An 18,340-nucleotide genomic window follows, 5' to 3' on the forward strand; every position below is an offset into this window, starting at 1 on the left:
CGGGCGGCGCGCGTGCGCGGGCAATTCCCCGCCCCGCCGGGCGGCGGGTCAGCTCGGTGGGGAGGGGGCGGTGGTTTCGGTGTGGTCGCGGCGCCCCGCCGGGCTGGGGTTTTTGAGTCACAGCTGCCGAGATAATTCAGGGGAAAGCTGGTGCTGCTGCCGAGGCGCGGGCAGGGCGGCCTGACCTGGCGTGAGGGGAGGAGGTTTCGCGGGCGGCGGCCGGTGGCTGCCTGCGGCCTGCCGCCTCACACGCGGCTCGCCGCGGTCAGGAGGCAGCCGGCCCGCGGCCGCGCATCCCGAGTACGTGGAGCCGTTAGCAGGGCGAACCCTTCCCCCCTTTCCGCAGAATCACTGAGTGGTTTGACGATGTTGTTCACCAGTCCCAGTGCTTTATTTTTCCTAAGAAGCGGGTTAATTTCTTACCTACTGCAGTAATGGGAGCATTTTCAGTGTTCTCCCAGAAATTATCATGTTTCAACACGCAGCAGTAAGTTCATGAATCTAAGGCTGTTGCTTGTTTATTTTGGTGCAGGAGATACTACGTTTGTCACCAGAAATGAGAGAATTCTGTTCATGTCTCTCTTTGTAGGTGACTGCAATGCAATTTAGTTCTATGAAAGCAGTAGAACTGGATAGCTCCAGAATCCAGTTCTTTCGTGAGTCTGGAATATTCCAATTTTGTTGAAGTTGTGACAAAATGCAAGGTATTTTTTGGTGCTAGATATTGTTTGACAGATTGGGGTACTGTTTGTTGTAACGTTGTGCTGTATGTTTTAAATCAGGTTGCAGCCTTGTATAAGGAGGTTGATGATGATGGTTGGACTTTGTTTTTTTTAAATGGCCTTAAGATGTAGGAGCAGTGACTTTTGCACACTACTGTAATAGAGAACAAAGTCGGAAAGGTGTTATCAGAGAGTGCAATCATCATGTAAATCAACAAATGGACTTAACATCTCTAAAAGAAGGGATTTCTGTCCCTTTGTGTCTGAATGAATTTCCAAGGTAACACAGTAATACGTGCTACATGAAATACAAGTCAAGACTTCTGTTTCCTAGTTTCCATCTCAAGATACTATTGTACAGGTAAAAAAGAGTTGAGCCAAATAGTAATAAGTAGCTCCTGTTGCATTCAGAAGAAAAATTTCAGTATGAAAGCTTCAGCGATATTCTCTCATTATGAACTTCCTGGTCCCTTCAGTTATTTTTCCAGATGTAATTTATGTTGCCATTTGGAGAATGAGGTGTTAGATGTCAGTAACTGTAGGAAAGACTTGAGAGAAACGCTGGTTTAACTCTGAAAGATGGAAGCGGAGAAAACATTTACTTTCCTTTGATTAGTGGTCTTCTTCCGGTAGATGGTGCCGTTGTGAAATGTAATATTATTCTGAGCAGCATGAACTTTGATACAGATTTACTGTAAGTTGTAGAACTTCTAGACTTAGGAAAAAAAGTCAGGTTCCTTAATGTTCTTGGTAAATCTTCAAATCCAGGAATAAAATTCAATTTCATTTCTTCTCTAGGGAGGTGTAAAGAGATGCTTTACATCTTTCGTCTTCATTTAAAAATGTATGACGTTCAAGAGAAGACGGTATGTGCTGAAAATGTATGTAGAACAAACTCAATTCATTTCCATTTCCCCAAGGATTTGTCTGGACCTGTGAAAACAGCCTGCATTTGATATAATTCTGATAACTGTAAGTATGCTGAAACAGGAAGTCATAATATAAGCAAAAGAGTTGACGGTGTTAAAGAACCAAAGAAATCCCACATATCAGGATTGGTGGATTACAAATGAGAGCTAAACAGAATTGGAAGCCGTGGTAACTGTACATTGGGTGCTTTTCTAGCCTTGTTTAGTTATTGGAAAAGCTTGCATTGTTTTCGGTGAGGATGGACTCAGATCTCTGAATTTTTGTAAAATTGTTAGAAATTGTATAAAGTCCCAAACATTTGTGGAAACATCTCTAAAGCAATTGACTGCCTTTAAGATAGGAGTGAGTGAGTTTATACAAGAAGTTATGTCTAGTAGGGACAGGGTCTGGTAACCTCAGAATATTTTGTTCTCTAGAGAAATGTTTTGTCAGTAAATTTGAGAGGTAGAACTTGAAGGCAGCACATGTAGAGACATTAGCTTTTCTAAAGAAAATTAAACTCCCTTCAAGAATGGGTGTTTGAGGCCAGGAGATGAAGGTTAGGGACTCCGGAAGGTTTGTTGGAATCAGCATGTGCACTGTGAGGAAATAAGATGTCAGTCCTAATGATCAGCATCACAGCACGTTCTGTACTGTCGCGCCAGCTAGCTGGAGAGCTAATGAAAATAAACAGCTGAGATGTGGCGCAAACTCTTAGCTTCCTTTTCTGTCATAAGGGACTGGCTGAAAACATCATATATTTTGGACCCAATACTTGAAAATCTTTTCCAGCCTTTAGTCCTTAGCAGGAAACTAGGCTTTGCCCCTGATTTTAGGCAAAGCTCTGTTCAAATGACAAAGTTGATAGGTTTTAGAAAATGTCATGTTTAAATAAATAGTAGGGGGGACAGCCAACAGAAGCAGGGATTTTGAGTTCCCAGAGGAAGACAGCTTCAATGTTTAAGGGTCTGATTCAGTGGGCATTAAGTTAAATGTAAAGCTTCCTCTAGGCTTCAAGGGACGTTGCATCAGGTTATATCAGTTTCTCCATCGACTTCAGAAGGTATATTGGATTATTGATGTCGGTCCTACTTTTCTCACGAATGCAGTAGAGGCTGAAGGGAGTTTTGTAAACGGTGTATGTATTAGAAGTACTTTGTCTGATCTTACATGTTTCTGAAAAAGGTTTATTGAGAGACCAAGGTGACTATTGGGAAAATATGCAGCTGTACTACTGGCACAGGTACTTCTAAATTAAATTTAAATTATTTAAACTAAGCCAATCTGAATTCCTGTTTAACAATGGAAAATAGTCTCAAGCCATTCCTTTGCATTTGAAATCCTTTTCTCTTGAATTTCGTAACGTTTTGGCTGAAGTTCCTGCGCTCGAGTTGAGCTTTTGGATTTTGACCAAGACCAGAAAGATTTTCTTCTCTGGGGCAATTTTGAGGGTTTATAAAGAATATGACAGTCTAATGGCCTGTGAGATTTTATAGGGCATCCTTCACTTAGGAGTGACATGTCACGGTAGCGCCAGGTTTTGCCACCATTAAACTTAACTGCTGTCCTAGTTAATCTAAAAGGCCAGCCTTTCAACCTCGGTGTGAACCTAACCTGGTTCTGAACTCAGCCATATAGGCTCACTCTAGTGGAAACTAAAGTATATTGGCCCATACCCACTTTCTTCTTCCCTCTCTGTGGCTAAGAGGAGAGCCTTTGTCCCCATGTTGGAAAGACTAGTGTGTTTCTGCAGAACTCTCTGTATGTCATGCTGAATTCTTTTAGGGATAAGGGGCGGGGGAAATGTCCTTCCTTCCTATTTCTTCTACTATCAGTAACAAAAGTTTATCAATCTTTGTTTTCCATCTACCATGTGGTCTCTTTCTCCTTCCTTTACCTGGTGCTGGAGATGCTGGCAACTAGCCAAGCTATCAATCTTTTGTTGTTAGTGTGTTTGAAACAGTATGGGTTAAGCAGACTAGATATTTCTAGTTAACCAGCTTACTACTTAATCATTAATTGCTATGACAGCTGTGCCGTTCTGTACTCCCTACTACAAAATAGCTAAATGGGTGCTTGTTCATATTGCTGATATGTTGGTAAATAGATAAGTATTTCTCTCCTGTTTTCTTTGGGAATATACCACAGTTATGCGTGTAATATAAGCTATACAGCGATGCTTGTAGCTGTGAACTATTGGTTGGGAAAAAAGTTTTCATTGACCCCAGGAGAAATAAAAGGTTTTTCGTATAAACAGTAAAGCTGTATGTCTCTGTTTACAGACTTCTGTGAATGTATTTAGTACTGGTTTTTGCCCTCCATGTCCATTGGTGTAAATAGCTGCCAGAGGTGCAGTGAGAAAGGGATATGAACTTCAGAACAGAACACTAGAATTACTCATTTCTTACAAAATGGAAGTTTTTTCCCTAACTGTGGAAGAAAGCCTAAAGAAAGTGCGTACCAAGTAAATCAGGAAGGTTTAGCTCTTGCTCCAGAGTATTTTCCATTTCAGTTTATGCCAGTGCTGCTTCAGACCTCTGATGGGGGATGAAACTCCAACCAGTTATTTTCTTTTGGGGTTTAAGTTTGATGATTGTATATAATTTGCAGTATTCTAATGTAACAGAATAAAAAATTGTACACTTTTGCACTTTTGATATATGAGGGTGATATGTGAGGTCCATCTGTCAAAACTATAGTCTGACTTTGTAGTAACTGTGCTTTCTGAGACAGTGTGAATGTATGATGTGCTCTATGGTAAAGCTGTTCTCTGCTGGGATGAGAGACCTAGGAACTGAGGTAGTGGGGAAAAATGAATAACCAAGTATATGGATTCTCTGAAAGAGTTCTCCATGTCAGGATGAAGAGAGATGCTTAACTCAAGGATCTGTTGAGGTCAAACAGTAAATGTAATTCTTGTTCTTCTATAGTTAGTCATGACTTTAAAATACCCATATTATCAGGAACTGCAGGATAAATGCCATTGGAACTTCTTGTTTTTTTTTTTTCTAATATACCTTGAGAAATTAAACAAAGAAAATGCATTTGGTGACGCCCTCAGGAAAAGTCCAGTCACTTCCTGAACAGTAATCTGTCTGTGAGCAGCAGATAGATTCTCATTGTTTGCCATTTCCAGTTTCCAGTAATGGGAACGATTACTTGAACCAGACAATTTCTGCTGCATATCTGGAAAAAATTACCACTTTTAATGGCAAAACTTTATCTGTTTCCATAAAACAAACAAACAAAAAAACTTTTTACCTGTTTTCGGGACCTTGAGGCAAAATCACATCTGATGATGAATATTGTTTTATTTTGGAATTAAGGGTCTGTTCTTCAGGAACGAGATGTATCTTGCTCTGCTGGTGATTTTCTTGCACTGTAAGTTTGATAACGAAGTATCTGGGTGTGTATGTGCATTTTGGTTTGCTTGATTTTTGTTGGGGTTTTGTAGTGCTTCCCATTATTGTCCCTCAATCTGTAAGCTTAGAAAATGACATTTCTTTTCATTTTTTTTCCCAGGTTCAGAACTTTATGCTCAGGAGAGAGGTAAGTTAGGATTTTGCATGGAATTTTGAAAGAAGTACTTTAATTCCTCAGTTGTTAGCGTACATCCACTAGTTTATCTGGAGTTTATCTGGATTTGCTGTACTATAATTCAGAGCAAAATTGGGCCATGTGAAAAAGGATATTACTTAGTGGTGTTTCTTGGTGCAGTATTTAAATGAGAGGTGTGCTGCCCATGTTTTAATAAACATTTTGGTGAAAACTTTCCTAGAGCAGGCTGTGTGACTAAGACACACAAAAGAAGAGCTAGAAGGGGAAATTTAGTTGTTAGCACTTTGTTTTTAAACAAAACTCTCTCTCATCCCCTCCAAGCAAGGAGGTAGTAAAAAATTATAGAATATATGTTATGGGCACTCTCTGGAGTTATTTATTTCTTATTTTGCAAAATTTCCCAAGAGTGTGTCTGAGCAGAGTACAGAACTTGTATCCTGGGTGGAAAGCGTTTAATTTTTATGTTATTTTCTTGCTGGCCCCCAGCACATATATGCTACATCCTCCCTTTTTTCTGTCACTTCAGGGAAATGGTTGCTTCTTTTTGCCAGGCAGTTGATTCGCATGCAAAAAATACAATTTTTGTATTTGTTATATACCTAAAGTTCTCTCTGGCAGGGTCGATTTATAAATAGCCAATAAGAGGATGTGGCACGGCGAAATCTTCCTAATCCAGTAGCAAATTTGTAATACAAATCCTGAGCAAGATAGGCAGACCCAAAAGTTCTAGGGGAAGGGAAAATGAATGAACTCATAAATGTTTCCCTATACTTGTTCATCTAACTGTGAATTAAAAGATTATAACACCATTCTAATAATTTTCAAATTGTATACTATAAAATATTTATCATTCTGATGTTTACACAGAGGCTTTATTTCTTAAAGTAGTTAGCAGTGTTTTTGTTTTTTAATAGGACTATTGTATGCAGTATATTTTTTTTCCGGGACTAACAAGTCTAAATTCTAGGAGATTTTATATATGTTCAGTTTATGTTCTCATTTAAATTAAATGAAGGCTTTGCTTTTGCGTATGATCATTAAGGATTTAGCGGGACTGCCCACCCAGTGAAGTTAGACATACACATGTTAGTTTGCAGAACTGGAAATGAAATATCTTCCATCATGCTCCAGTTGTCCTAAGCTAGAGATTTAAAATTCTCCCAGGCTTTTGTGTTATGTGTTTAAAATGGAATTTGCTGAATGAAGTAACTGTAACCCTATTTGGGATAAAAAATGCTGGGATAACTCCAGAAACTTCTGCTAAGTGCCTTGAGGTTAAATAGAGCTCCATAGGTTTGCAGTTTATTCAGATAAGCGTAAATCTAAAGTTTTATCCACCTCTCAGATCTTCTGGCAATAAGAGTTGGAAACAAGAAACCATGAGTAATAAGGAAAACCAAGGCGTCAGCTGCAAACCAATTTAAGCATCTTCTGTATCTTCCGGGGAATTTAGTGGATTTGGCCGTGAGCATCTAGATCTTAATTTTTCAAAATTTTGTCTGTCCAGGATAGAAGAGGGCTGCTATGAGTACCAAAAGGAAGGACTGAGACACATTCAAACTAGTTTTAATTGGCATAGGCTTCAGGTGTGTGTGCTTTCTGAATTTGATGTGTTTCTATATGTTTAATAACTCTCAGTAGAATTCTGTTATGCTGTGTATCATTATTCCATTATTCTTGTCTACATTCCCCTTGAACCTGTCTGCATTTTAGCATCTGCAACAGTATGCACAGAACCTTTATCTGTTACATGAAAAATCAACTTGCACACTTATTTCTGAAAAAAAAATTTTTTTTTTTTTGAGATGACATAAGAACCTAAAGTATTAGCTCAGAGAGGAAATATACAGTAGTAGAGGTGGAGGTATTTTAAGGCAGAGTAGTATGTGATCAGGGCTCATTTCTATTGACTGTGATACAGAAGTAGTTAAGGTAGAAAAACAAATCACACTTTTGTTCACGTGTAAAATGGAGGACTACGTAAAAGTGCGTAAGCCTGCTAAGAATAAAACTTCAAAGAAAATTAAATTCCTGGAGTGATATGGAAACAATTGAGCAGTGTCATACTGTGGAATGTGGTACCAGTGCATAACACCTGTTAGGAAAGACTTGAGAGATGGTAAAAAGTAGTAGGTATGACTAAAGAGCAAAGTGAAGGAGGTATATGGAAATAAGAAGGTATCCTTCAAAAAGCTAAACTCATTTCCAGTTGGTATGGTGGATGCAAGAATACATATATGCAAGGCAGGACTGGAGAAGTATTTGTATTTGGAAGACAGCCTTATTTGGTCTTTACTGAATAGATAAAACAATTGATTTAGGAAAACATCCAAGCCGAAAACAATTGGAAGCTTGGAGAATGAGTGTTAAACTAGTGGCCCACTCAATGATTCTGTCAAGCCCCCAAGGCAAAGGCAGAGGAGATGGACAGTGCATGCTGTGATAACCATCATTTGCCCTAGCATACCTGTGTGGTAGAAGGTAGAGCTGCTACCACTGTCAACATCTGTGAGATCTGACCAGTAGCACAAAAAGAAGGCAAGCTGCTGCTAGGGTACAAAGAATTGTTTTTAGTGGTTAAGATGCTTGAGATAACAATACTGTGTTGAATTAACTGAAAAAAAAATGTAATTCTTTTATTTTCTCCGTCAAGTTTTTACTTTCAACACGGTTGAAATCAAGGTTCAGCCATCTGTCAAAGTGAAGAATGGTGCTCCTATGTCAATCATCTGCCGTGCTGATATTAGCAGAAAAAACGATTTCCAGCTGAGGCATAATTTTACAATTTTTAAGGATCGCAAGCTTGTGTTCACGATTGCATCAGATAAAGGAGAGGCACAATATGGAATACCCGTAGCTAGATCTTCAGAAACAGGAGAGTACGAGTGTACTGTGGAAGCAGGTGGGAAGACAAAATCTAGTAACTCTTTACACGTTTGGGTGACAGGTGAGTATTCCTTCAAACATGGCTGTTTTCTAAGATACAAAAAAGAGAACAACCTCCCAGGGGAACTAAAAGTAATCAGTGCTAAGGTGGATATCTTACGTAGTGTTTTTTCCCGTAAACATCGTAGTGCTTTACAAGAGTTTGTTACTAAATCCCCGTTTTAAGGCACAGAAGTGAAATCGCTATCCCAAGGTTACCTGGCAGATCAGCGGCAGTCAGGAGCGGAAAGCTTGTGCCTGTGTATCATAAATCTAGTGGAAGGAGGGTTACTGGAAGAGCTGGAAATAGAATATAGAGATTCTCACCTTGTAAGAGCCACAGCCAAAGCTTGTACCAACTGTGGACTGCTTCCGTGGGCTGTGTCATATCAGTCTTGCTCCTTCGTCTTTTATGAAGATGGGGCCACCTCTATCTGTAGTCTTTGCAGCCACACATGTTCTTAATTGTGAGTGGAAAAGCTACTTGAAAGTGTTGGTTCATGGTTAAATAGCTGCAGGGTTTTACAGGGCCTGTAATTTTCCTTCAAAGGCCTGCATCTTTAGTTACAATAGTTGGAATGCTATTTAGTTTCTTGCCCGTTTCTGGGTGGCAGTAGGAAACACTGAGGAAAAAGTGGTCTTAACGTTTAAAAGAGTGAGTTTCATACTTCACAAACCGCATCAAGATTATGTTACTATCTTGAGGGATGTTTTGTTCTTCTGAAAGTAAGTGCCCTAGCATGCACCCACACGTAAAAGGAACTGTCTTAAAAAGCTCACAGGTGCAGCATTTAAAAAAAAAAAAAAACCCTGAACCCCCGTTCTTGCAGATTATTTGAGTCTGGCCATTAGCATAAATCACTAACATAGTCATCAGAGGATAGTGTCTCTTTCATGATTACGCAGTGATCTATTTCTTCCTTTGTTTTCTGTTCTAAGGAATGACCAAGCCAATACTGACTGCTGAGAAAAAAGAAGTTTTAGAGGGTGAAGTTGTGAAATTACGTTGTGAACTGCCAGAGGAAGTACCTCCTTTATATTTCTTTTTCCGGAAGATAAAGATGAATTCGACACCTAAAGAAAAACATGTATTTGAACTACATAGAAACTTTCACACTGTGGAATTTTCTGTTGAAGAAGGGGATAACATTTTACATTTTGATTGCTTTGCTAGGAGATATGTAAACTTTGAACTTGAAACCTCGGAACCCAGTAACAGAACACTTGTTACAGTCAAGGGTAAGTTGCTTAGCTTGTATGTTTACGTTTCTTTGCTTGCCAAATTTAAAAAGGTTGGATCATGATTTTGTATGTGTTCTCTTGCAGAACCATTTATAAAGCCTACTCTGAATGCCAAGCCCTCAAATAATATTACAGAAGGAGACAGAATACAGTTTGAATGCTCAACAGTGGTAGCCCGAATGCGTGACATTGAAATCATACTCCAGAAAAACAAAACAATACTGAACAGTGTACGAGATGAGAAGCTTTTGAAATACTCTGCAGTAGCTACTCTAGAGGATAGTGGTGAATACCTGTGTAAGGTGGAGCAAGGGAGAGCCTCTAAAACCACCAAGCTGAACATTGTTGTGGCAGGTAATGCCTCTGTTCGTTTTAGATTCTACTCAGTGAAGTGGTATTTAGATTTGGTAAGATTTGGTAGATTTGCAAAGTTTATACCCAGACTTTATACCCCCTGAGTAAATTTTCCCTAAGTTAAAGGACGTTTACATTTGGCTTTCCGATTTTTGCCTGCCACTGATAATTCACAATTAAAATAATTCGCAATTAAAATAATGTTTTCAAATAACATGTATGAGAAGTGACTTTAAAAAAAAAATTGCATAGTTTCTGTTTTTCCTGAAAATATAACTATGTTAAAATAGCGTGTTTGGTTTTGTTCTGATTGTAAACTTTCACTCTGTCCTTCGTTCTGTATATTTCGGGATAGGTAGTTGTATTCTTTTATGCTCAATTTGAGTGAATTTGTTCTCTCTCTATTTTGCAGAGTTATTCCCCAAGCCAGTATTGAGTGCTTCTGCAGTTAAGCTGGATGAAAATAAGGAATTAACCTTGAGTTGCAGCATAAGTGGTTTTCGGAAAGCTAATTTCTCTATATTAAGGAAAAATTCAAGTGGAGACATCTGGTTGAAAAATTTTAGGAACTTAACGATGAAAGTTCACGTGAATGATACTGGCTCTTATATCTGTAAAGCTGAAGTAAAAGGAATAGTCAAGGAGAGCAAACCTGTAAAGATAAATGTTTATGGTGAGTTGATACAGAGTTTTAGAGCCCAATGTTGGGGAAAAAAAATGGAAACCATAAGCATATAAATTAAGTTCATCTGTCTGCAGAATCAATCTACAGTCCATAAACTAACATGCTGTTTATTAGTATTTGCAATCTTATTTTCTGTGAAATGTGCTTGCAATCTCTAGCTGCAGAAGATATGATTTGTCCTGATCTAATCAGGTCAGGCTTTTCTAGGGCTGGCCTGGAGATAAGGAAGTTAATATGCCTTCCCTTCTGTCTTGTCCCCTCAGTTCTGTTAAGAGCCAAATAACTCTCATGTCATTACCAGTCCCAGGAGATGGTAATGTTCTGCAAACATCTCACTCATCAGTTTGATCTGAAACTGTGTCAGTGTCTGCATCCCTCTAAACACCCAGACAGAAAGCCACGAGAGCCAGAGGTCATCTAGATAGCTCTACCCCAGGAAAGCCAATTTTTGCTTTCAATACAACGCCTTCCTCCGCCCCCTGACCAGCACGCTAATTTTCAACACCCCAATTTTCTTCCTTCTCATGGAGCATGCAAAGTCAGTTTTCAAGTTGGTAAAGGAAGATTAATTCAGTTGTGATCGACTGTGCTGCAGACACAGAGATCCTTGGTTAGGCTCTGCATGGTCCGTCTTGGGTAATATAAACAATGCTACTTTACTTGTATATTTTTTTTTTGCTGTACAGACTTACTGCTTGGGTCAAAGGTAGCTCTGAAGTTTGGATGATCCACAGCTGGGTCATTGATTTTTTTTTTTTTTTTTTTTGGCTTCCTTTGCACTATCCTCACATGATCTTTTAGTCTAATTCACATATTTTAATCTCTGGTTTTGCTATGTTCAAGTCATCCCTCTGCTTCCGTTCTACCAAAGAGCAACAGCTCCCCATCTAGGCAGTCTGTGGAAACTAGCTAACTATTTTATGTTTGCATGATATATATAAAAAAAAAAAAATGTGTATTTTGGCCTTATGCAACGGAATTGGCAGTGTTTTTTCTTTTCTTCCCATTTTAGCTCCAGTCTCCAAGCCAACTCTTTCTGTTGTCAGTGGTTTACCAGAGGTAGTGTTAGGGAAGCCTCTACAGTTGATCTGTCGTTCTGTGATGGGAACACCGCCAATAACATTCACGTTCTACAAAGGAAACGAAGTTAAGAAAACAGTAGTTAATGACACATATGCAACGTTCTGGGATGAAGATATTGGACAAAATGACAAAGGAGGATACAAATGTGATGCTAGAAATAATCACTCCAGTGGTATGAAAACTAGTAATGTTCTGAACATCACAGTGATAGGTAAGTCTGTCTAATTCTTCTTGTCTAATTTTAGATTTTGATTTTTGGAAGTGTTTGTAGCATCAAATGATGGACTAAGCGAGATGGATGTGAAATGTCTGTAAAACTTTTTTTCAGGTGAATTAAAAATAGTTGGAGTCTGTATTGCTCGCTATTTGTCACTGAAGTAAAATTATGATTGTAATCTGGATCAAGTTAACTACAATTGAAATTATTTTGATGGAAGAGATTTGGCTTGAAATCTTATTATAGAAGTCTTATTGGGAAAATATGAATAATTTGATCTTGAGTATTTGAAAAACCTGCAAGGCATTAGCTGTTTTAGTTAAATTAACGACAATTTCAGGACCAGACCCAATTTTTTCATGTTTGATTTTTGAAGGGCTAGATTAAATGTATGCGTAAGGATCCTGGAGCTCTTTCTGTGATATTACTTGCTAAAATCAGCATGTAAGCTAAATTCCTGGTAAAAGATATTTTAAATCTGCATTTTTTTTATATTTTAGTAATCCCTCTAAATACCTCTGTTATTAGTTTGGCACTGAGCATTTTCAAACTAGAAGCTGCAGTTGCTAAGCGGCTCTGAAAGTCAGTCTATTATTATGGCTCATACTAGGAGTTATTGTATACTAGCGTAGACTCAGATCCTACAGATGTGTATGAGGTTACCCTTACGCTCGACTTTAAGTACAGTGACTTCACTGGCTATTAACCCCTTAGAGTGAGAGGGCAGAATTGCACTGCTGGAGAGGGCAGTAGAGTCCCTAGACTAAGGGAAAGAAATGTGAAATTAGGAAAAAAAAAAAAATTTGAATCCTTAAGTGACCACAAGCAACTTTAACAAAGGATGGGGAAATTTCAATCTAGAACATGAGGAAACCTGTGGGAGATGCTGCAGGAAAAGATAGGGGCTGCATTAGAAAGGGCAGAATTCCTCTGCCTGTGAGGGAACTTGGTAGCTGAAGCTTTTAAAAGAAGATGAACTGGAAGTTCACAGAAGAAACCATGGAGCCTGTTACATGCTGGAAATCTTAATAGAGCTCTCCAAGAAGGAGAATGCAAGTGAGAGTAGTGATTTGCAAGTGTGCTATTGGCAGATATGAGAAGAATCTGAGGCAAATAACAATTCCATAGCAGGCCGCATGAGACTGGTGTCAGGACTGATAACTGTTAAGACATGTGTGTGTGTGGTTTTCCCTGTTGTTGCACTTGTAAGAGAGTGTCTTGTTTTGATAGAATTTTAACCAGTATGCCATGTCTCTGTAGATTTTTTGTTGATGGCAAAGAGCGCTCAGAGCAGATGGTATTGAGGCTTGGAGTGATAATTCCTGGTTTAGCTCCTAGTGGTTCAAAGGGTTGACTCAAGAAAATTCTGTCACTGATTTAGATATGTTCTACCCCATGACAGTCATTTCCTGGTGTGCCCAAAGAGCTTATTTGTCAACAACAGGCTTTGCTGTGGGACTGAAAGAAGCTTCTTGGTTATGCTGTACCCAAGATATGGATTGGACCTTGAATTTAAATTGAAAAGCTGTGAGAAATAATTGTAGATTACAGAGTGTTTGAGGAAGCCTACTGAAGCCTTCTATACTAGATGAAGGTTTCTAACAGTTGCAGGCTTCATGTCAAAGCATGTAGTCTTGTTGTGGTTTGTCTTGAATAATGAGTGATGTAAGTAGAAAAAATTGCCTCCTACCCAACTGGAAGTAAAGAAAACGTTGCTTGTGGCTGCTGCTCCATCTACAGAAGGAACTGACTAATTGTAGGTATTGACCTTTTATTAAAGGAAATACAATTTTATCTGTAACCTCTTCAGAATGTTTTTCTGCTCAGTAATGTCACCTCTACTTCACTTAGGTTTAGAGCTGGTAGTTCTTCATCACACGTTTATGATATGCTGATGTTGTCCAAACATTTGACGATTAAGGTAGTGGTATGGCAATATGTGGTGAAAGATAAGTAGAGCTACATGTATCCACTGCATGTTGCTGGTACTTATGTCCGTGTCATTCAGCCAGATAGTAACTGTGTACAGCTACTGGAAAAGGCTGGAGCAGGAACTGATTTCTTTGGAACTTGGAAAGCAAGGGAACTAGTGATAAGTTGGTAAGCAATGGAACTAGTGATGGAGGATCCACTTGCAGAGCCATTTTAACCCATTTCCTTTGATCCTTGCTACTTTTCTTGCATGTATCAGCAGTATTTTAGGTTTACCGAACCTGAGTACTGCCAAGTAATCCCAGACCAGAGCAGAAGTCTATTATTCTTTCCATATTGAAAAGAGGAGGAAATCTTTCGCTACCAGCGTATTTTCAATGTTGTGTTCTGGCCTGAATCCAAATTGTTTTGGTTTGAAAAAAGATGAGCTTGCATTTAACAGGCTGTTTTTTCTCCGAGTTTGCTGAAGAAGTGTAAGTTCTGATGTTGGGTTGTATGTGACTAGAGCAGATTCATCCTGAACTGCTGCTTTTCTTCTATGTCGGTTGGGCTATTGCACGTTTGAAGGACGTGCTCTCCACTCTCTAAGCCCCTAAACAGACCTTGAATTGCTATATGTGCATTTGCTAGTCTCTAGAGGTTGGAGAGTGTCTTAAGTTCATCAGTTTCACCAGGACGTGCTTTGCTGACACTAGAGAGAAGATGAATGATGAAAGAGAAGAGAAGTACCCATTCTATGAAGAGATGTATCCATTAAGATTTAAAGTCAAGGTGACTTAAAATAACGAGTAACGAATAGATCGATACGAAGCGTAATCTTCAACTGTTAACAAATGGATGTTTGTCTAGTAGCTTACACACATTTGGTGGGACTGTTGGGATGTATCCCAGCTGTTAGAGGTGGTAGTTCGGGAAATATGGTGACGCTGTTTGGAAGTTCTGAATAGAAAATCATGGTTTGGGGCCTGGTGAGCCAACCTTCTGCAGAGTCAGTCTTTCCCAAGGTGGTTTCTGTGAATTCTTTGTATTCTGTCGCTTTCTGGGGACAGAATCTGAAAAAAGACCTATGTCTGATGGAGAAGTCCTATCATGGTCATGGGATCAGTCCTAGTGACCCACATCTTACATCTAAATCCTAACTTCCTGCTTCCTATCTAATACCAATACAACTTTCATGAGTAGCATCTTTTTATATCAGCATTGGCTTCCTGTGTCTGCTTCTCTACCAGTGTTGCCTTAATGACTTCTCTTTTACATCTGCTTTGTGTTATTTGTGACCTTGCCCCATTCATATTTAAAATCTTTCCAGAGAAATTTTGTTTAGTGATTGTTGGCAAAAACATTTGCTTCATATCCTAAGCGTTTAATGAAGGTACTAACATTCTACATGTCTTGCATCGTAAGAAGTCTTAACTGTGTATGCATTTTCTTTCTTACGTAATTATAAATGCTGATATGCATCTTCTCCTGATGTAGCTATGTATATACTAATATACTTAATTTGTAGACCAGCAAACCTAAAAACTGTATTTTGGCTACTCCTACTCTTACAGCTTGTTAAAGCGCAGACTAACTTCTCTTGTTTTGTTTGCTGTATCCTATAACCCCTTAAAATTTGTGGCTTGCGTATGCCTTTGAAGAATTTCATCCAGTATCTGTTGATGTTCACTACTGTATATTAAATGTTACAAAACAGATATAATACAGTTAGTGTAAAATAGCACGACTCTACATAACTATGTAAGCATCACTATATAAACTGAGCTGTAATTTTTGCACCACTGAACTGTTCGGTGTGTTATTTCTGAAAATAATGTAGATTGTTTCTAGGTTGGGGCCAAATGGGGATCCACAGAAATTTAAGAAAAGTTACTGATTGACTTCTGTGCAAATGGATATAGTTTACTTCTGTGTCTGCTTAGTTTCTTCATGGTGCCTGTGTATTTCTGGGTGTACAAAAATATTTACTAGACAGTGCTGTCTGGCAGAGACTGTTCAAAAACGTGAGCGCTATGCATTCAGTCTCTGTTGAGCTAAGGAAAACTTACGTTAAAGCAAGTATTTCTACAGTACGGTATGTTATCATCAAAGCTATTTTTCATAGTGCAGATTTTTTTTTCTTTGTCTTCTGTAGTGCCAATCAGGAATGCCAGCTTGGGCAGTAATCCTTATGGGGAAGTAGAGGATGGCAGTGAGACTGCTTTTCTCTGTTCTGTGAAAGAAGGATCATGGCCAATTCACTTCAAGATTTTTAGAAAAACTGATCATGAAGTCCTTTTATATGAAACAAGTGAGAATGCAGACAGAATCTTGTGGCGCAAGGAAGCAATGAGCAGAGAGGACACGGGGACATATTACTGCATGGCTTCTAATCGAGCTAATGTGCATGTGAAGAGCCATCCAATAACCATCAGTGGTAAGTTACCCTTATGATTAGCTGTATGCTCTGTCATCATGGCAAGTGAGGGTCATGTTATTTGGGATGTTACCGAGTGTACTTCTCTCACGTGTTTTTCTTTCACCGTTGTCAAAAGTTAAACAGAGAGAATCATTTATAAGCAGAGCTGCCTTACCTATGTAGAACAGTTTAAGGGATGCTCAAAAGCCAAGGTAGCCAAATGCAGAAGCTAAAAGCAACCATTTATTGTGCTGAGAAGTTGTCTGTCACAGGGGAAAGGCTCACTAGTGAATTCTGCGTGCAAGCCTCATTAAAGTTCTCCCCCAGCGCTTAAGAGGGCCTGTTTGTAGTAAAGTGAAAGCTCAGGAACTGCAGAAGTTGATAACGATAGCCTGCCACTGTACATACTTATAAACATGTCTTTCTTGTTTCCAGTCATCTTAGCGGCTTGGCAGAAAGGAGTCATTGCTGCATTTGTCCTAATACCTATTGCAGGAGCAATAGCTCTCGCTTTATGGTGGTTTTTGTTTAAGAAGAAAACGGGTAATAAATGATTCTCTTCTCTTTCTTGGGTGATGAATGCATTATAGCTTAAGCCTTGCATTTGCTTCAGGAGCAAAGGCCTGTGAGGATGAAGCTTCGGGAGATACAGTTTTAAAAGCAGCAGAATCTACTTAAAAATGTGTGAGGTGGCCCAGGTTAAGCTGCAAGCATGCTGAGGCTTTCCAGGTACCCTGAGCAGAATGGGAACATTTAGCCAATGGTGCTGGAAAGGCACTAGGAGAAGAAAAAGTTCTTAGAGATAGGTCAGAATTCCGCTGTTCGGATGCAAGCCCAGGTCTGGAATTCAGTTTCTTGCAGTGTAGAGGCAGATGAGGGCCCGAGGGGTTGTTTTTTGAACCGGTATGGAGCTACGATGATTTGATTCAGGGATAGTTGAGGTAATTTTCTAGCTCTTATGAGGCAACTTAAGATTGCTTTTTTTTCCTTACACCCAAATGCAATTTCACGTAAGGATTTATCCTTTTTCGTTAAGGTACTCTTTCAGATTTTGTTCTTTCAGAAAATTAGTGAATCTGTTTTAAATGTTCATCATGAGAGATGCAGCATGTTGCAAAATGTTTGGGAAAATTTGGAGTATCTGGGAATCCCAGACTGCGTAAATTGACTTGTCTGAAGCTTGGGGTTTGAGGTCATAGCTTCCCTGCAAAAGAGACATTTCAGGGACCTGGGTGATAAACAGGACATAGAATACTAGGTAATTAATTTTGTGATAGCCAACAGAAAGTATTCTGACTTTGGTAGATAATCATTATATTCTCTTTTGATTTTCATCTTAAAATTCTCTTGCTTATGCAATTTATTAATAACGGCTCTTATTTTTCTTTGTCAAGCTAAAAGACCATCCGTGGAGATGTCTGGGTAAGATGGCTAACCTTCCAATAATGCTGGACTATTTTTGTTTAAAGGGCCGGAGGCCTTCCTCCATATGAATATATTTTGTCATGGCACACACCTGCAGACAATACGTGATTGTGGCTGTGTGCTTCATACACCACCTGCAAACTTACAACAACAGGATGAGGAAATATTCTAAAAACAGAAAAAGATCAGCTAAGAGGAGTAGAGGAATGTCAGGCCTACATCTGAATACATTCAGATATGGAATTAAAAACTCGGAAGTCTTCAAGCAGAATAATGCTAGAGGGACCACTTTTGATCTTAGAGCTTGCTTGTGCTTTTCTTAAAGATGGAGGCAAAATTTTCATTAACTTTAATAGTTAAGGAGATATGGTAGTCAGCACAGACAATGACTCAGCTTTGCATATCATCATTTGTTATTTTTATTGCCTGTTTTGGATAATTACATCAACTTTTATTGGCTTACTTTTCAGATCTGCCTTGGCTGCAAACCTGACAAGTGAAAAACTGACAAGACAGAACAATGATGGGGACTATTATTCTGGTAGGATATTTTTCGGAAGACTATTTGATGAGTTGGCTTCATTAACAAACATTTATTTAAAGTTTTGGGCTTGCATAGTTGTGATTTGGATAGGGCCCAGTTTTTTTGGGAACGCGTAGGAATGCCATTAACATTCTCCCACGTATCTTCTGTCATATTGTCATTGCATAGCTTTTCATGAGCACATCTTACACAAAGTTTAGTTTATGAGTCTGCCCAGTCACTTCTACCAGGCAATTAGTTACCAGTATTACAGATGGATAAACCATGGTAAAAGAAAATTACTTTTTTGAGTAATTTGAAAAATGTTTTTGAGCTGTTTTTGAGAGTGTTGGCACAGCCGCAAGAA

At 38.9% G+C, this 18,340-nt stretch overlaps 1 protein-coding gene across 25 annotated transcripts in view; it reads left to right on the forward strand.

Moving 5' to 3' along the window:
- Window positions 1-37: 37 nt before the first annotated feature.
- Window positions 38-18,340, forward strand: part of PECAM1 (platelet and endothelial cell adhesion molecule 1) — a 39,192-nt gene continuing 20,889 nt past the window's right edge. For 6 of the 25 annotated variants that reach the window (XM_009678964.2, XM_068913362.1, XM_068913363.1 and 3 more), the window contains exons 1-13: window positions 38-487; window positions 590-704; window positions 1,521-1,694; window positions 5,154-5,180; window positions 7,843-8,136; window positions 9,054-9,353; window positions 9,441-9,710; window positions 10,123-10,383; window positions 11,408-11,689; window positions 15,762-16,043; window positions 16,461-16,568; window positions 17,420-17,447; window positions 17,921-17,991. In XM_009678964.2, the coding sequence (XP_009677259.1) occupies window positions 7,908-8,136; window positions 9,054-9,353; window positions 9,441-9,710; window positions 10,123-10,383; window positions 11,408-11,689; window positions 15,762-16,043; window positions 16,461-16,568; window positions 17,420-17,447; window positions 17,921-17,991 (1,831 nt within the window). In that variant the 5' untranslated portion in view covers window positions 38-487; window positions 590-704; window positions 1,521-1,694; window positions 5,154-5,180; window positions 7,843-7,907. Of the gene's footprint in view, window positions 488-589; window positions 705-1,520; window positions 1,695-2,923; window positions 5,013-5,153; window positions 5,181-6,696; window positions 6,776-7,842; window positions 8,137-9,053; window positions 9,354-9,440; window positions 9,711-10,122; window positions 10,384-11,407; window positions 11,690-15,761; window positions 16,044-16,460; window positions 16,569-17,419; window positions 17,448-17,920; window positions 17,992-18,340 lie in introns of those variants that run through there. The other 19 variants (XM_068913357.1, XM_068913364.1, XM_068913368.1 and 16 more) reach the window with 8 other exon arrangements.

The sequence above is a fragment of the Struthio camelus genome, chromosome 19 (assembly GCF_040807025.1).
Source record: "Struthio camelus isolate bStrCam1 chromosome 19, bStrCam1.hap1, whole genome shotgun sequence".
NCBI lineage: Eukaryota > Metazoa > Chordata > Aves > Struthioniformes > Struthionidae > Struthio > Struthio camelus.